Source organism: Hippoglossus stenolepis, chromosome 19 (genome assembly GCF_022539355.2).
Source record: "Hippoglossus stenolepis isolate QCI-W04-F060 chromosome 19, HSTE1.2, whole genome shotgun sequence".
In the NCBI taxonomy this organism is placed as follows: domain Eukaryota; kingdom Metazoa; phylum Chordata; class Actinopteri; order Pleuronectiformes; family Pleuronectidae; genus Hippoglossus; species Hippoglossus stenolepis.
In genome coordinates this window covers 8,512,499-8,530,131 of record NC_061501.1, presented here as the reverse complement: position 1 = coordinate 8,530,131, position 17,633 = coordinate 8,512,499, and the positions used below count along the sequence as shown (strand labels likewise).

Sequence of the window (17,633 nt, the reverse complement as noted above, 5' to 3'; positions counted from 1 at the left end):
TGGTTGTAGTAGACTATGTGATCAGAGCTGAGGACATGTCCTTTCTCTCGACACGCTTCGGCGCTCAGCACGATTACACAAAACCCTTCAGTACAGTCTCTCAATCTCCCTGCAAATACACACACACACACACACACTCGCATAGACGTGCACAAGGACACAAACATGCATTTACAAACATGCGAGTGATTGACATGGACTAAACATGCATTCCTGTAACACATCTTTTTCTAATGCTTTGAGGTCAACAGCATGCACACACAACCTTGCCGACAGCAACACACACACTCTCTGCCTGGATGTGGAGAGGAGTAAGGATTAGTTTCTCCCCCTGTTTATCCCTGGGAGAGCCTTCTGGCCAGCACACAGCTCTTGATGTTCCTGAGCTGGAAGCTCTCGAGGACATGCACCACACATGCACACACACGCACACACACGCACGCACGCACGCACGCACGCACACCCCACACAAGGTTTGTGCAGCTATCCTTCTTACGACTTTGCATTGACTTTCATTCATTGTGGTCAGTCCAACCAAAACCTTATCCCCAAACATAACCAATTCATGTCCAGCACCAACCTTAACCACAATTCACATCTAAACCTTAACCTCAGTAAGTAGGGTTTGCCTCACTAGGACCAGGCTTTGGTGACCATGAGGACAACTGGTCCTGATAAGGTCAGTATTTTTGCTTAAGAGGGAAACGAAAAGGAGCGTGTGCGTGCACACACACAAACACACTCATACTATGACCACTCCATGTCCCTTAGACAGGAGCTCCAGGCAAGTGACTGCTACTTAATGTCCATGTTGTTTACAGGACAATAGTAAAAGTCTTATGAAGAATCATGAAGAGACATACAATTCTATGGATTTTAACATATTTTCTGTGATTAAATATGTAGAAAAATCTAAGAATGTGAAGAGGAACATAGCCAGTACAAACCATGCTGCTATTTATAGTTCCTATACAGTATATAAAGTATATTAGACTTATGGGAAACATGGTGGCTGTGACTGTGGTCTCACAAGAATTAGAATCTAGGGCCTTTCTGCACAGACTTTGCTTTTCCCTTGTTTTCACAGAGGTTTCCTTTTTCATTCAAGCAGGTGAGTTGGATGTGACAGTGTTTATCACCCTGCATGGTGCAATGTGAATTTCCTTTCCCCTGTGCTCTCTGCCGCTCGCCCACTGTATACTGAAATGAACTCGGCAGAAAATAGATGGCTTTCACACTTGCGTTGATCGTGACTTTACAGGTCATTTACAAAGAGATAATAAAAATGTTTACAATGATAAACTGTGAATCAATGAATGAATAAATCAGGTTTAAACAGTAGACGAGAGCTGTTGTTTCCGTTTGATGAAGACAGTTGTTGTCAGAAGCTGTTTTTTGTGCTGACATTAGATGTATCAGTGTGCTCTCCGAGGACAAAAACAAATCAACGTTTCCTCTCTACTGTTATGAATTCATTATTGCTGATGAAACAGAGAATATGCTAATCATGTAAACTGAGACAGCACGGGACACGAGAATGATATTTGAATGTGTGTGTGTTTCTATGAAAGCCCATATGCCAATGTTCGTCACCTGTTTTGGTTGCCTTATGGATCTTAAATGTTCTAAATTTACTTACTATTTACTTTTTATATGAAATGTATTTTCATGTTCAGGACCCCAGGAAGACTACAGGCACACCCATGTGTTTTTTTATGGGGATCCTTAAATAAACTAAACTAAACGCTGGTATGAACAGTTTTTGTGGAAACTAATGTGTGTTTTTGTTTATGACTGCACACTTTTTGCTTATGTGCACAGTTTATGAGAGGATGGTGTCCAGTTACTGACACAACTTTAACATAAAACCTGAATTTAAGCGCCATATGTTTCCGCAAGGGAGAGAAATTGTGCTGATCTGTAGAGTTAGTCAGATGCGTTGAGCTGGTAATTAAAGCTTTAAGAGGCATCAGCAGAAAGTCACTGTAAATACTGTGCAAGTTAAACCACATGGATTCAACTTTAGAACTCAGTTGTATATTAAACTGAAGAGTGCCACAGATCATTTCATGTCAAAGGTCGGTGACAAATTTCACACTGAGGCCAGTGCCCCCCTGGCCCTGCCCCCTGGATCCGCCCCTGGTTTGTAATCAAATTACTTCAGAAAAATTCCATTTGATAATGCACAGAAATAATGGGGCCTTGTCCTTTCCTTCCTAAATCAAAGTAAGATTAGACATTGTCTTTCAGTTTGATAGCTGGCTGCCGAGTGGCAGTCATAAACTGGGCATTTAACCAGCACAAATGTTTTCACTGTGGAGTAAACAACACGTTATAATCAAGCTCCAATTCCCGATGCTTTGACTGGTGTTCAACAGACAGCAGGTTCATTAAGAGACCAACAGGATCAGAGGGCGAGCTGGAATTGATCCTGGCCAAACAAACCTAATCTAACCATAGCGACAGACGGAGCCTGGTGAATGACTCGTTTAAGTGACTGGGGGAAGGTGCTGGAGCCAAAAGGTCAAACAATAACAACAAGTTGATTAAGGTCAACTGATGTCAGTCAATTTCCAATGCTGTTTGAAAGGTGAAATAGTATGTTGGAAACAAATAATCATTATGTAACTACTATGGAGTTTTTAAGGATTATTTTAAATTTTATTTACATTTCATTGAATTACACTTACTGGTGGTATATTTCATGAAATGTACAGTTTACTCCACCTCTCACTCTCCTGCACCAGGTGACACGTGCAACTATAAATATAGAGCCTCACATTTCTGAGCAAATGTTTGGGACACTCCTTCTATATCAGGTAAACAGTGAAACTACAACCTAGAATCAAAAGGGATGCAATGTTCTTTAGCTAAGGCGAGAATTCCAATTCAAAGCGATGGAAACTACATTTTTGTGTCACGATGAGATGACATATAAAGTCAATGCAAAGGTGTGAATAGATGCAAATTCTTGTATTCCATTTTGCCTGACACGTGGCGTTAGGCACAAAGACTTGAGATTGTCAGTCATTGTCAAGTGTCAGGGCACAGTCACACATGCATGAACGTAGCAGTGACAAACCTTCGCCCTTTTGCTTCCTGTGGTAGAGTGAATCTGCAGCTTGGCTTCGCAAAGAGTTAAACTTGGTGAACTTTGACCCACAGTACTCGCCTGCATTTGGATAGGTATGACCATGCTCTCATTTGTGTCGTTCGCCTCATTCGCTTCCAAATATTTGAACTTGAGTGAACAATGCACCTGACATAATGTTGCGAAAACCAATCAGTGTTGAGAAAGAAACTCACAGAAGACAGATCCTGGCACTTGTTCAAGCTAGAAGAGCATCAAACCTGCCCCCAGTCGACCTCAGGTAGTGAAGGGAACAGCTGCGGTTCCTGGAAAGGACAGTGAAATTCCCCCAAGCTGTGTGCGCCTCCGAATGGTCTAGTGGACCCACACACGATAGCTCTGGCTTCTCCAGCATTTCCACAACAGGTACAAAGCAGAAATTGTGGTCAAGTCAGCAGCTTCCTCTTCTCCTCTTTTAATTGCATTACTCACGTGAGTAAACACAAATGATCCTGCAGCCAAAATTCACATCTCGCTTGGACGCCGCATAATGATGATAAAAAAATGAAGCAGCTTAAGCTAAAGCCAGTGGATTCTGCTGGGTTACAAAGAGCGCAACAAAAAAGACAAAAAACACTTGTTTACATTTTAATATATATATTCTGTTTGTATAGTTTTCCATCTGCACTTAGGCTGGGTTTAGTATTGATTTGGTGCAAGGGTCATTCCGCAGCTCCTTTTTAACTTTGAGCACATTCCCTTCTAAAGGTCTCTGCACAGCCCTGCTCTCCTCCATCACCCGCTCTGTTCTGTCGCCTTCATTAGGAAAACAGATCTCATTAGAGAGGGAGCAGCACATTTAAAGGAGGAAGCAGATCGGTTTAATGGTTTGATGCAGAGCCTTCCTCATATTTCTTTCTCTCCTTTTTGCTGAGTGTGTGTGTGTGTGTGTGTGCGCACATTCACACTGGCGAAAAAAGACCTGTGTGACAGAGCTGCAACTTCAAACAGAAACAATCCTGCTTTGCTTTCGAGAAACAACATAATTCCCACATACACACACGCACGCTCTGTTGCGCTTACGTAACACAGTTGATCCCTTGTCCTGCTAACTGCATAAATTTAATTGCCGAAACATAACGAGGAAGTGTGTGTATAAAAGTGTGTTTAAATTTCCTGTGATTCCTGCAGCCACACAGCCTCACAAGGAAACAAGGAAATTGAGACCGTGGCAGAAGCTGCACTACAACGGACAAAAAATATCTGCAAACCTCAGAGCACGTACAGCATTTATACTGACAACATGGAAAACCCACCTATGGACACATCAACCCATTTAACATATGTGTGTGTATATATATACCTGTAAGACTGAATGTTACGTTTGCGTGTTTCTCTCGTTACAGCCAGATGAAACGTGTGTGTGTGTGTTTTATATGATGCCATTGTTTTAAAGACATGAGACCAATTAAATACTTTGTGATTCGCTGAAATACTCGCGGGAAAGGTAAATTGCATTGTGGGAAATGTAGTTTGTTAGCGCTCTTTGCCCTTGATTTTTACAAACCCTTTTTTTAAGTAGCATTTCAGACAATGGTTGACAATGTAAGCAGAGAACCAATATTGAAGCAGATACAAATTTCAAGTGTGCATTTTGCTTTTTCAAAACAAATGATATCTACATGTGTGAATATATATCCTGAAAATACTAATATTATTACATATATATATATAGGAACGGTTGGCCTATATATTTATAGGAACAGTAAAGTTAAGAATGTTCAAGATGAGCAAAGCTTTTGGAGCGGATGCAAAATGAAGCGCTGTGCGTGGTGCTGCCTGTCTGGCAGGTGATAAGGCATAAACACTTAAGTAGTGTTTCTGTCGTGATGTTGTAAAATGTGTGCAATAAATGCTACAAAAAGCAAATGCCCACCTTTTTTACATGCACATCAGTATCTGCCTCTGTTAAAGGTTGAGAAAATACAACCTTGTTTCACCAGAGCTTTTAGTGATTCCTGATTGTTGAAGAATTTGTGTCCGTCTCCTTCAAAGATACTGCAGGGAGTGATGTTAAACTACATAACGGCCCCTTATCAGTAGCAATAGCTCAACTTGGCTACTAGATGCACTTGACAAATAGCCACGGCAGTGAATCTGCCCATTCGCACTGTCACCATCTGAGCTATGCCTGATGTTAAGCTATTAAAGAGAAAAAGTGCCACATCCATTTAGAGTCACTGTTATTCCCAGTGGTCAGAGTCATTAATATGGGACAAGATAGCTCTCCATGACACATACTGTAAGGACAGGAGGTACAAAGGGAAAAGTGTAAGAACAAAGGAAGGGGTGGATGGAGGGAGAGACAGAGAAACAAAAGATTCCACTGACATGCACAGTCCATTGAATTAGTGGCGACTATGACAGATGAGACAAAGGGAAAAACATCAGTGAAAGATAACAATACAGCTTTAGTATATAAAAGGAGACAGAAAATCAGAAGAAAGCAGAGGGAGAGAAAAATCCTTAAATGAATTGAGAATGAGAACTATGTCAAAATCAGAAACCATAAAAGAAAGAAAGAAAGGGAAGCATAACAAAGTGGAGGTTGATTTCAGAAACACACACAGTGTCACTTTGGAAGAATAAACAAATGTGTGAACCATATCCCGAGGCGTTTTTTTTCTTTTCTTTCTTGCTGCAATTCGTCTTTGTAGCAGAATGCATGTGTGCTCTGGAGACACTGTGACCATGCAGGAATTATCGCTCCAAATAGGCCACATTAACCTGCAGTCCTCTGGGGCACTGGCCTGGATTAATCCACCAATGAAACAGTGCGTGCCACTGCCTGCACACACGCAAAGTGCAAATACACACACACAATCATAATTGCAGTATTATAGTGCTGAACATAAAGGAAGAAGGGAACAGGGGGAGGGAGGAAGGAAAAACCAAACGAATGAACGAACTATCAAACTATGGTATAAACTAAGAAGATGGACTGATGGATGGATAGATGCTAAAAGTAGGAAGCATTGGAAACAAAGCAGACAGACAGGTTAACCAATTGACAGTGTTCTAAACTGGACCTGACCGAATTGTCGAGTGTGTTGTCAAACCGCTGTCTGCTGTGCTGTAAATAAACGTCAGCGGACTTCGGAAGACTACACGTCTGTTTGTTTACTGCTGCTATGACTCGGTGGATGGGGCAGAGAGAGCTGCAGTCGAGAGTTGACACAAATCACAAGTTCCTGAAGAAAATAAAGTAAATCCTCAACTAACAGTGTCGCCGTTAATACACAAAGCAGAGTAAATGATTGAGCACTTTTCTGGTTGTAAACAGACCAAAATATGGAGTGTAGTCTCGACCCCCCAAAGTGTCTGCTTTACATGATTCCTCTTCATGTTTGCTGGGCTTTCAAAGACTACTTGACTAGTTGACTATAGAAAACACTCTGGTCGACATTGGCCATCTTTCATCTGTGGGTTTAGCACGGTGCAATATTGAAGCAGTGGCATTTTCACTATGCAGCAGGGGGCAGTGTTGTTATTGACATACAGCAAGAGCAACAGCCTTGCGACCATTTTCAGATCCTCGACTACAATCATCAGTGTAGAAATCGTAAACCGAAAATCAGTACCAATGCTATGCATAAACATCTCAAGCTACACCCACTTACAGCTAACACTAGCAGCAGCAAAGTTAGCGAGGAGAAGTGGCAACAAGTGGACCATGAAGACCGACCACAATCGTAGAATTACTTTAACGTCCGATCAACGACCATAAAATGTCCTATCACTCTCTTTAACATTGACATAGGTTGGAAAAAATATATCTCCTGCGATTAATTTACCACTTTTTGGGAATAGTTGACAACTACAAAAATGCAGTAGTTAGGAATGCCTGTCCCTATTTCTCTCCACGTCACAATCAGTCCATAGCTTTAATAAAAACAAGTGACACTTGAATCGCTTTTGTTCTACCATGCTGCCACCTATTGAGAGATAAGTCGCCAGTAATGTGCACTCATTGAACTGCAAGTTTCTTGTTTAAATGAGGTGAAATTAGACTGACACTGCATCGTACATAGACCAACTGACTACAACCTTGCTAACTTTGAAGTGAAATACCAAACGTCTTCTTTCTCTTTCCACCCAAATGACTTATGGCACTAATTACATTGATCCATGCCAGCTTAATGAACCAATAATGTGATGCTGCCATTGCCAAGAAAAGGCACTATGATATAATTAATGACTTATCACTAACTGTGTCAGCAAAGCTCTTATCAGTTCATTATGTGCCACCACTCTGTGCATTATGAATCCTTATTACACCATCTCCTGGTCACGCTACATGCGATTCACATGACTTTTAGAACATGCTGTGCTCAGGCGAGGCCTCAATTCAACGGCCCAGTGGCTCCAAGGTGCTGTTTGTCTTCAGTGTGTGTTGATTTACCGCTGCAGTTATGCGGGCCGAGTACAGCAGGGTGTGTGCGCGGTGAAAAAAAGGTTCACGCTGATACACGATTTACCTCAAACAAAATGAGACTATCTATGAAAATACTGTATCATAGCAGCAGAAGCATACTGTTAATCTCAAGTGTTGCAATTAGATGTACACCGTCTAATCCACGGTGTATTGATTTTTCTAGCTGCTGTGCAAATTTCCTTAGTGAGTTTTCCTATACCCATCTATTGAAAGTACAAATACATGGCACAGTAAATTAAAGATAACATTGGATCCTCTTTGTACACCTTTGAAGAACACTCATTTTATTACTCCCTGCTTGCAAAAGACAATCCTATCACTATATACACTGTTCAGAAGTTTCCCCGACACTAATCAAAGCAATAACTCACAATAATAAAAGCAAACGCAATCGCCCCTTGACTCTGAAATGCGCTTCAAAAGCTGTGCCACACGTTTCAAGGCAATTCTCATTCTAGAACTGATCAAGTCAAACACTGGTCTGGATATTTACTGCTGTGATTCTGACCCAAATGCTAATGATAGCTATTAAGGCTAGGCTGTTTAATGACATCGAGGGAGCTGTGAATGTGGCGTGACCGACTTGGGTGTTTTCGTGTGGGTAAGATACGGTAATGGGATTAACATGGCGTACCTAAACCCACATTGAGATAAGCTCAATGAGGCTCTATTAAAAACACACAGCTGGCAACAATGGAGCTATGAGTGAGAGCGGGTGTCTCACTGTGTGCGTCTGATCAAAAATTAACTGGAATTCATTCTCAACTGGAAAAACTAAATGAGTCGATGGAGGTCTTGACTCCACTGCTATGTTGTGTGGTGGAAGCTTCCAGTGATGCGGCAAACAGGTGTCACTAAATCCTTTTGTGTATGCTGCAGTTTTACAAAGAACAATTAAAGAGGAGTAAACAAAACAGAGACTTGCTTCTTACGTCTCGTGCACAGTGTAGTTAAAGTCACGTTACTAACAGTAGGTAATATTACCTCACTTACTTAGGTGTATTAAAACTGTTTTTGACTAAACAACATACATTTATATTATTTAATCATTTTAACCATAGTAACAGGCAACAAAATTCACATCTTTACATTCTAAAATGTATTTTAAGTTATGTGAGTGTGAATGGTTCTTTGTCTCTATATGTTGAGAGTTGACCCCGCCTCTCGCACAATGTCAGCTGGGATTGGCTCCAGCACCCCCCTCGACCCTCAGAAGGACAAGATGTATAGATGATGGATGGATGGATTTGTCCGGGGACTGGATTGGTTTGTGGAAGTTTGCAGGACTTGCTACTCAGCATAAAGAAGCCTTAACCAAACCAGTTAAATAACATACATGCTATTTAAAACTAATGAAACATAATACCTCAATTAGTGTTGTTGCCTCTATACATCACATAAACCTGCCACTGGGTAAGTGAGGAAATTAACATGAGGTGAACACATGCTGTGTGGCTGACACTGTGAAGTAAAGCTGCTAATGAACCATATTTTGCCTCCACATACAGGTTTGTCTCAGCTCTAGGCTTGTATACAGACAGATTTCATCCATAATATTATAATCTTTGTTGTTTTCCTGCAGTGTCACAGGACAAGGACACAAGAATGTGCCAAAGTTTTTCAAATCTGAGAAGTTACAAGATGCATTTTGGGTTTAAAAATACTACAAAAGTAAGATATAAATAAGACGATTCTTGTTTTCATTGGTGTAAAACATTGTAAAATGCAAAGCAAACAGGATGTCAAAGTGAATAAAAACACAAAAACACAAGAAAGAAACAGCATAGCTGTAGATTACAGCAAGGACCTTACCGGTGTTGTTGCGATAGGGGCCTGTGTCCGGCCCCTGGCTCTGGCTGAGGCTCCTCATGGGGCCCTTGTGATAGACACGTTCTTCATAGATGGGATCTATGTGGTGCTCTGGGGACCCCAAGGGCCGAAGGGGCTCCTGGCTATGCTGACTACTGTAGGAGCCACGAGAGCCTGGAGAAAAGAGAGAAGGAGAAAAACGATGAAAGGAGGACTGAAGGAGAGAGGATGAAAGAGAGTGGACAAATGGAAGAGAGGCAGTTATGAGAAAGAGGAGGTAAAGTAGGGAGCTACAGAGGAACTGATCACATGAGTTTTACAGAGTTATGGACCGAGGGAAGGGATGGGAAGGAAAGGAGGGAGGGAAGATGGAGTACAACTTCAGGTGGAATGGGAGGGCGGTGATAGAAACAACTCTGGATGGAGGAGGTGACTCAAGATATAAAGACTGTGAAGAAATAAATTAGGACAATTGAATCTGGCAGAAGAAGCACCCAAGAAAATAACTCAAGAAAAAAAAGTGACAGTTGTGCAGTTGAAGTGATAAAAACAGTGATGAGGAAAAAACAGCAACAGTAGGTGAGTGTGTGTACTAACAAAGTGAGGACATTTTGGGATAGACAGGACATTTTTCCCAGTCCTCACACAACAATCTAAAGGTTGGCAGTGCAGTCTTACATTGTCAAAGCAGAAATGGCAATAAGTTAGGTGTTGTGTGTGTGTGCATATAGTTGTAGTTATAGAAGTATCAGAGTAAGTGGGAACATTTTGGGACAAGGAAGACGATGTGGTTGAGTTAAGTGTCAGAGTTTGGCATTTAGTTGTGATGGTTAAGGTTAGCTGGTGGCTGGGCTCAGCCTTAGAGATAGGGTGAGGAGCTCAGACATCCGCAGGGAGCTGGGAGCAGAACCGCTGCTCCTGCATATCGAAAGGGGACAATTGTGGTGGTTCAGACAGGGTGCCTCCCGGGCGTCTTCCGATGGAGGTTTACCAGGCACGCCCTACCGGGGGAGACCCTGGTGTAGATCCAGTACTCGCTGGAGGGTTTTTATATATCCCATCTTGCCTGGGAACACCCCGAGATCCCCCAGGAAGAGCTGGAAAGCATAGCTAAGGAGAGGGACGTCTGTGATACCCAACTTGGCCATCTATCTCAGCTGATGGATGGATGGATGGATGATTAGGATAACGGACTAGGGAATGCAATATATAATTGTCCTCACTAAGACAGGAGTACAGGAATGTGTGTGTGTATGGAAAGGATGAGTTAGAGATGCTCCAAATCAGAGCTCATCAAAAAAATGACAGAAAAATAAAAAGAGACATGCATAGTGACACATGAGATAGGAGGAAATAGACAGAGATCGAGGGAGAAGGGGTAAAAAAAAAAGGAGCGCCTCTGTGTTTCATTTTTTTAATCTCCACGGAACACATTGCTGGTTGTCAGCTATAAAATAATGAGATGCAGTGTCCCCCCTCTTGCTCTGCGTTTGGCAGGAATCCCACAGACACGGGGCAGGGAAGTCATTGACAGCAGGCATTTGTTCATTACACAGCAGAACAAATGTAAGGCAGGAGCCTCTGTATGAAAATGAAAATTAGGAGAGAGGAGGAAAAGAAGGAGGTGGAGACTCGGGGTATGAAAAGGCGAGTCAGCAATGCATTGGTGGCACGACAGGAGATAAAGTGAAAAGACGTGCACACAGTCGTATATGCAGTCTTAGAAAGCATTGAGTGATGAAGAGAAAGAGAGCCTGTCCAGTGGAGCTAATGTCGTATCATATCGCATTAGTTGCGTGCCAATGATTTTCCAGTGGATGAAGGGGAAAAGTGTAGCGCTCAGTCTCGGATTCAAACCTCCTTGTGTATCCAGCATCAAGTTAACACAGTCGAAGCCCCCTCGATCTTTCAGATCATATCAGAAATCAATGCATGAGTGGCACTCAGCCGTGCTGTAGCTTTTTGTTGCAGCTTAGCACCGGTGTCTATTTCTCGTCCTGGCTGTCCAACAAAACTGACAAGGCCAAGAGAGTGTTTTAAAGATGAATCAGAGCAAGTACTCGCACAGAAATACGCAGTAGGGATCTATTATCCTAAACCGTCTTTGTAGAATAGTCTTTGAGGTAGGGTGATGCAAGCAGCCTGGGGTAAGAACAAGAGCCTGGTCGCACTTGGTGTACTCTAGAATGGTGAGTGATAAGACTCTGGTTTGCCTGTCTTGATCATGACTGTGGCGATTGCTTTTCATGCAACTGTGTCCTACATTTTTTCACAGCGTGTTCAAATGACCGGCCCGTTAACTTGCCCAGCCATAAAAAAAAAGGGTCATATTATTTTATATTTATATATATATCCAGTTTTTTATGTTCATATTGTACACTATTGTGAATTTCTGCCTATTTATATATATATACCCTTATATTATATGTAATATACTGCAATTTAGTATACAATGTTGAATTTATACCCATTTATGTACATATATCGCATACCATTTTATAGACTAGTTATATTCATATTTTGTACCATACCTTCCTTTATACTTATAACAGTCTATATATGCATATACAGGTATACATCTATTTCAGTATCTCATACATAATGCAAAAATAGTATACGTCATCATGCAATCATATGCAGTATATTCACCTCCAAATAATATTTCTATCTGTATTGAATGTTTATATTATGTAAATATTCACAGTTGCCTATTTGTTTTATTTTCTATTTAATTTCCTATTTTATAAAATGTTAATACTTTCACGTGTTCTCTTATTGACCTAATCTGCTGCTGTAACGTGAGTTTATCTTATCTTACCGTATATTATCTAAAGCTGCAAGCAGTCAGGCAGGCAGAGAAAGCAAACTTCAACAGAGAGAGGGAATGAGAATTAGGGAGTGAGGAAAAAAAAGAGGTAATGCTGATGGAGAGAAATGTGGAAAAGGACAAAAATGGAGACGGGAGGGAGCTTTAAGTTTGGACATTAAGGCACCTATTGAGCTAATTTGAAATGAGGTTAATTTCAAGACAGTTGCGCACAGGGGGGAAAAAAAGAAGCGAGAAAAAGACAACGATGGTCAGAATATGCATGAAGGACTGCTAATTAGAGTCATGGACACACCCATTAACAGCATGACTCATCCCAACTCTCCCTCCTCCTCCCATTCCCTTTGTCTTTGAAGTCGTGGTGATTCAGATTTATTTCTTTATTCAGTTATTTTTTGACTCACTAGGGCCCACTCATCGAAGTGCTGACCTCTTTCTTTCAAAGGAAGAGGGAACTTTAAGAAGAGAGGACAGAATGATGCGCAGAGGGAAAAAAATAAAGATGTCCTCCTATGATGTTTGATTCAATAAAATATTTAAACAAGATAACAAAATGTAAAAGGCAAAAAAAAACACTCCCTGGTCCCTTGATAGCTCAAAGTCCTGTGGTTTTCGTAAAAAAAAAGTAAACAGAATATTGCCTACATTAAAAATCTAAATAAAAACACAACTGACATCCTGTTTCTATTTGATGCTCTCTTTACACTGTGTTAAAGTATCTACTGTAAGTTCATAGGCAGCCAGGTTTAGAACAGGCACTGCACTTGTACATTTAGATATCCAAGTGATCCCTGCTGTAACCGAGGCTCCATTGTCAACCACCATTCAATGCTGCTCATTCACCACCTATCAAACCATATCTAAGTTTTAATCACTAATAACTTGTTATCATATCTATTTGCTCAAAGAGGCTCAGTCATTCATTTTCCTCGGCTGTGACACTATTCATACATGGTGGATTGTATCGCTCAGGGCCGCTCAGGAAAGAGAAGGGGAATTTATTTTTTTAGGTGATTTCTGTTTCACACAGCACGGCTTCACTGTAGAGTAGTTGCTGTAGAGATGCTAAGTACCACTTCAAACAGGCTACTCAGATAAAATGTACTGGGCTTTTTTTTCCAGGAGGATGTCACCCACTGGGAATAATCAAACCTCAAACTAACAGTGACTACAAATAGTTCTTTGTTTGTCCAGTTTTGGAAACATGGTGAGCAAAATAAATTACAGTCAATCGCAGTGAAGTATTTGAAAGCAAATTTACAGGATTGATTAGTTGTCCACAGCATGGCCAAGCTCATCAGAGTAAATTCTGATAATCATATGACCAAGGTCCGCTCGTTATAGTTACAGTCTGAGATCTGTCAGAAACGAATCAATCCTGCTCAGTCAATCAATTTAAGTCTTCAGGAAAGATGAAATTCATCAAGCACATCGCTGCCCTGCTCATATCTGGCATATGTGTCTTTGGTGAGGTCAGAGTACAAAATGCATTGAGATCAGATTGTTCAGACCTAATTTGGAGGAGATGTGGGCCACATGTGACCACATTCTTTTCACACGTCTGTCCTGGGTCACACTGAGGGACTGTCTATTCTGCCATACTTTTTTTGTTCACTTATCTGTATTTGTTCATGTCTTCTGAAAGCTTACCAACAACAAAACGAAGCATGGGAAATCATTGTGCATGTATTGCTTAACAGCCATGCCAATGTAAAGGACGCATGGAAGTATGTAGGAGGTTACACTTACATTGTTTGAAATGGACATATCTCTTTTCGTCCAAAAAGGCAGCCCGTGAGCCTTTAGTCTGAATAGTAAAGTCCTTCAAACAGTGGGCTACCGACAGCATTTACACTAACCTACTATGCACCATAAACAGCTGGCACAACACTGGTTCATTTTGGGCTTGCCATTCGGCCAACTCAATTATGTAGAGTCAAGAGAGAAAGCCAATAAAAAGTCAATGCAACAGCAGGAGCAAATATGTTCTGACATCTCCCTCGATGTACAGCTGCTGTGACACAGAGTAGACCTTGAGGGACCAAACACAACACACTGATATGCACATTCAAAGACTGGCTAATTCAATAGACCTGAATGCAGCACTTGACATTTCTTGGAATCAAAGCGAGATGCAACGCAATAGAACACAGGGGCCGGTTATCGTGCAAAAGCTCCACTGGCACTAGATGTTGGATCAGCAACAGCCACACACACTCAAAGATACATTGATGCTGGTTGAGATTTCCCCACATCCCTTAGCACAGGTGGTTGTGTTGAAGAGACATTTCACATTTGTTTTGAAGGGAAGTGAACCTGCACAGGTGTGTGAACTCCCACCTGCTAGACTGCCAGGTCTCTGCAGCGTAGCTGTAGCGTAGAGCTCGTGGGAGATCTTGTACTGGTCGGAGGCGTGGTGAGATGCCAGTCTTTTGGGAGACAGAGTTGCATAGCTCCCTATGCCTGAACTCATCTGAAAAGACAAGGAGGTATTTTTTCTTTTAAATGTTAGCAAGAGGCTTGGGGAATGTACAGAGTGGTTTCTATATACTGGAGCAATTACTTTTACACTGCAATGTTATGACAGCAAAACATTTGACATGATTGATGTGTTTTTATTCTGTGTGGTTCAGATAAAAAAAAAAGTTGTATGTACAAACCACTTTTAGTTATGAATGTAATTTAAGTTTTAGAACACCTACATAAGAATCAAACAATGTTATTATTTTTACTCATGTTATATTGATATTTGAAAATATTATCCATTCAAAATTTTAACTGACTTATAAAGATCAATTTTAGTTGGAGGATATGACTGAATCTACAATCACTCTCTGGCTGCAACACCCCATCCTTTGTCATAATTAACGATATAATTAAGTGGATATAAATTTGATCTTCTCTCCTAACACCCAACCACATGGCATCAATCAATAGTCTGATTGTGTGATATCATAATTAAACAGAAGGTAAATGACAGCTTTGTTAGAGAGACAGTGGACATTGCTGCATGAATGTTGTTCTTTCATTAATCTTTGTGAGCCTCAGATCACTTTCTAAATCCTCAGAACTGTCATGAGAATAATTTGCTCTTCAATGAAAAACATGCTGTTAATGGGTAAAGTCAATTAATTCCTCAAAACAATCTGACTAATTCAAATAATTATCAAACCAGAACAATATTTAACTAAGACTGATGACAGGAGGAAAAAAAAACACATTTTGATGTCATAATTTATCTCACGGACGGAGGGAGAAGGTTCCGGATGAGTTAAATGTATTTCCGTGCACAAGTGTGTGTGTGACATGATTCAGTTATTTGTCAATGTTTGTGTGGATTTCAACACTTTGAGGAACAGAGTTTATAATCACACAAACTCTGGTGCAGTTACAGTTGCTTCACATAAAAACATTGTTGTTTAGGGTATTGTATTGTTCATGTTTCTGCTCTAAAAGTTCTGCGACTGTAAAGCTACCTGGTGAAGAGGCGACGATGATGAGCTGGCCCCTCCCCCCGCTGCTGTAGAGTTGGGTGGAGATGCCACCCTCAGGGGAGACCCGGCCCCTCCTGCTGTTGTCACGGCAACAGTGGTGCTGGAAGACAAATGGCAAAAAGTTACATAATTTGTCAGAGAAATAATGGCTCTGAATGATTAATTCAATTTAGCACATACAGTGACTTGTGAGAAATATAATGTGGAGTGTGTTCCCCCGCATGCCGACAAAGCTTGGATGAAAATGAACTTCAAAAGGTAGAATTTCCTATTCAATTCTATTGTATGCCATCATCATGTATTTACTTTTCTCTCAAGCATGACTGATGTGTAAATACAGTAATTCCTTCATCTGCCACCCCCTTTATCCACCTTCAAAGACCTCAGACTCTATTATACATCAGTAGTAACAGCGATACGTCAAAATCAATATCAGTGTAACAGCCACTGCGGCTCTGTACCTGTAAGACTTGGCCAGTCGATTAGCGGTAGACTGTTTGTTGGGAGAGGAGGAGGAAGGCAGGCGTTCAGTGGTGGCGTACCCAGGCGCATCGGAGGCTGATCCCAGGCGCTGAAGCTTGCTGGGGGAACTGGACCCTGAGTTTCCTCTTCCTCCGGACAGAGGAGAACTGACACGCTGGGCGGGCAAGGTGGAGCTGGAGTAGTAGATACCTAGAGAGCAAGAGAATGGAGAGACTCAGTGGAGCGCAAACCTCCGTCAAGCCAGACCCCTTATGAAACCACGGCACCTACATTTTTATTTGGATCTGCACCAAATTGCATCAGATATCCCATAAACATGCCTGTTTGTTTTTTTTCAACAATATTGATTTGGTTCTTTCCTGGGTCATAGCCCACCCCTCAGTAAAAGTTTATAATTAATAAACTTGGGAATTAGAAGAACGAGTGGTCATACGGTTCAGCTGATATCGATCATTTGGAGTACATGGAGCAAATGCCTGATATTTAATAGTGGGGTGATATCAGGGAGGGGAAAATAAAAGCATGAAATATTGAGAGGCTCCAGTGACGGGAGTTAATATGGCTTGTGTACAAATTACACTGAAAAAATAAAATTGTGGAAACAACTTAAAAACTTACTTCAATTGGTAACACACAAAATAATTACGTTTGTTTGATTTAATTTCATTTAAGAGGTAATACTAACACAATCGATATCTTTGATTTGAACGACTTAATTTGTTTAGTCATTATTTTAAGTTGTTTAACAATTTTCTTTTTCGGTGTATGGAGGAATAATATTGTACAGATGAGACAAATATACATACTACAGGCTCTGAAAACACTTTCCTTCTCGCAAGGTTTTTAAGCCAATTCTCATGCACGTCCGTCACTGTCTCCAAATGTCATCTCTGAGTATCCACAGTGCTTCATGCTACGTCAGATTAATTTATAATAAAGAAAATGTATTTCCACAAGGGGAGAGAGATGAGGAGAGGAGACTCCTTACCTGATCCCGCCCCGCTTTGTGATTGCTGATGATGGGCGGCACGGCTCGATGTCACCTGAGGGGCAGAAGGGCGACACGGGGCAAGTTAGAGAGGAAGGGATGTGACAGCGAAGAAAGGGACAAATGGAGGGAGTGATTGGTGGGGAGGGAGAAGTTGTGGCGTGGGGGGGAGATTGAGTTAAGGAAAATGGGATAAAATAGAATAAAGAGCACTGGCCATCAGAACTTTTATGCACAATGAGTTCAGTCGAGCCTTTGAGGATCCCAATTGAACCTAGAGCAGCTAGTAATGAAGTCCCCACAGAGAACAGAGGGGTGATTCAAACAGACTCACAGAGGCAGACCGTGTAGTCCACAGAGCTCCACTGACTGAAATCACTCCTCCTAAAGCCTCACTGCACCACACTCCTCGAAATCCATAAAAGCATTACACGATCCATATATTCTCTTCTAAATATTTAACATCT

General features: G+C 41.2%; 1 protein-coding gene across 1 annotated transcript in view; it reads right to left on the bottom strand.

The window, feature by feature from the left end:
* The window catches only part of ctnnd2a (catenin (cadherin-associated protein), delta 2a), a 244,656-nt gene that overhangs the window by 111,259 nt on the left and 115,764 nt on the right, over positions 1 to 17,633 (bottom strand). The window contains 5 exon segments of the mRNA XM_035143145.2: positions 9,378 to 9,548; positions 14,542 to 14,674; positions 15,678 to 15,795; positions 16,157 to 16,367; positions 17,167 to 17,221. Coding sequence (XP_034999036.2) covers positions 9,378 to 9,548; positions 14,542 to 14,674; positions 15,678 to 15,795; positions 16,157 to 16,367; positions 17,167 to 17,221 — 688 coding nt within the window.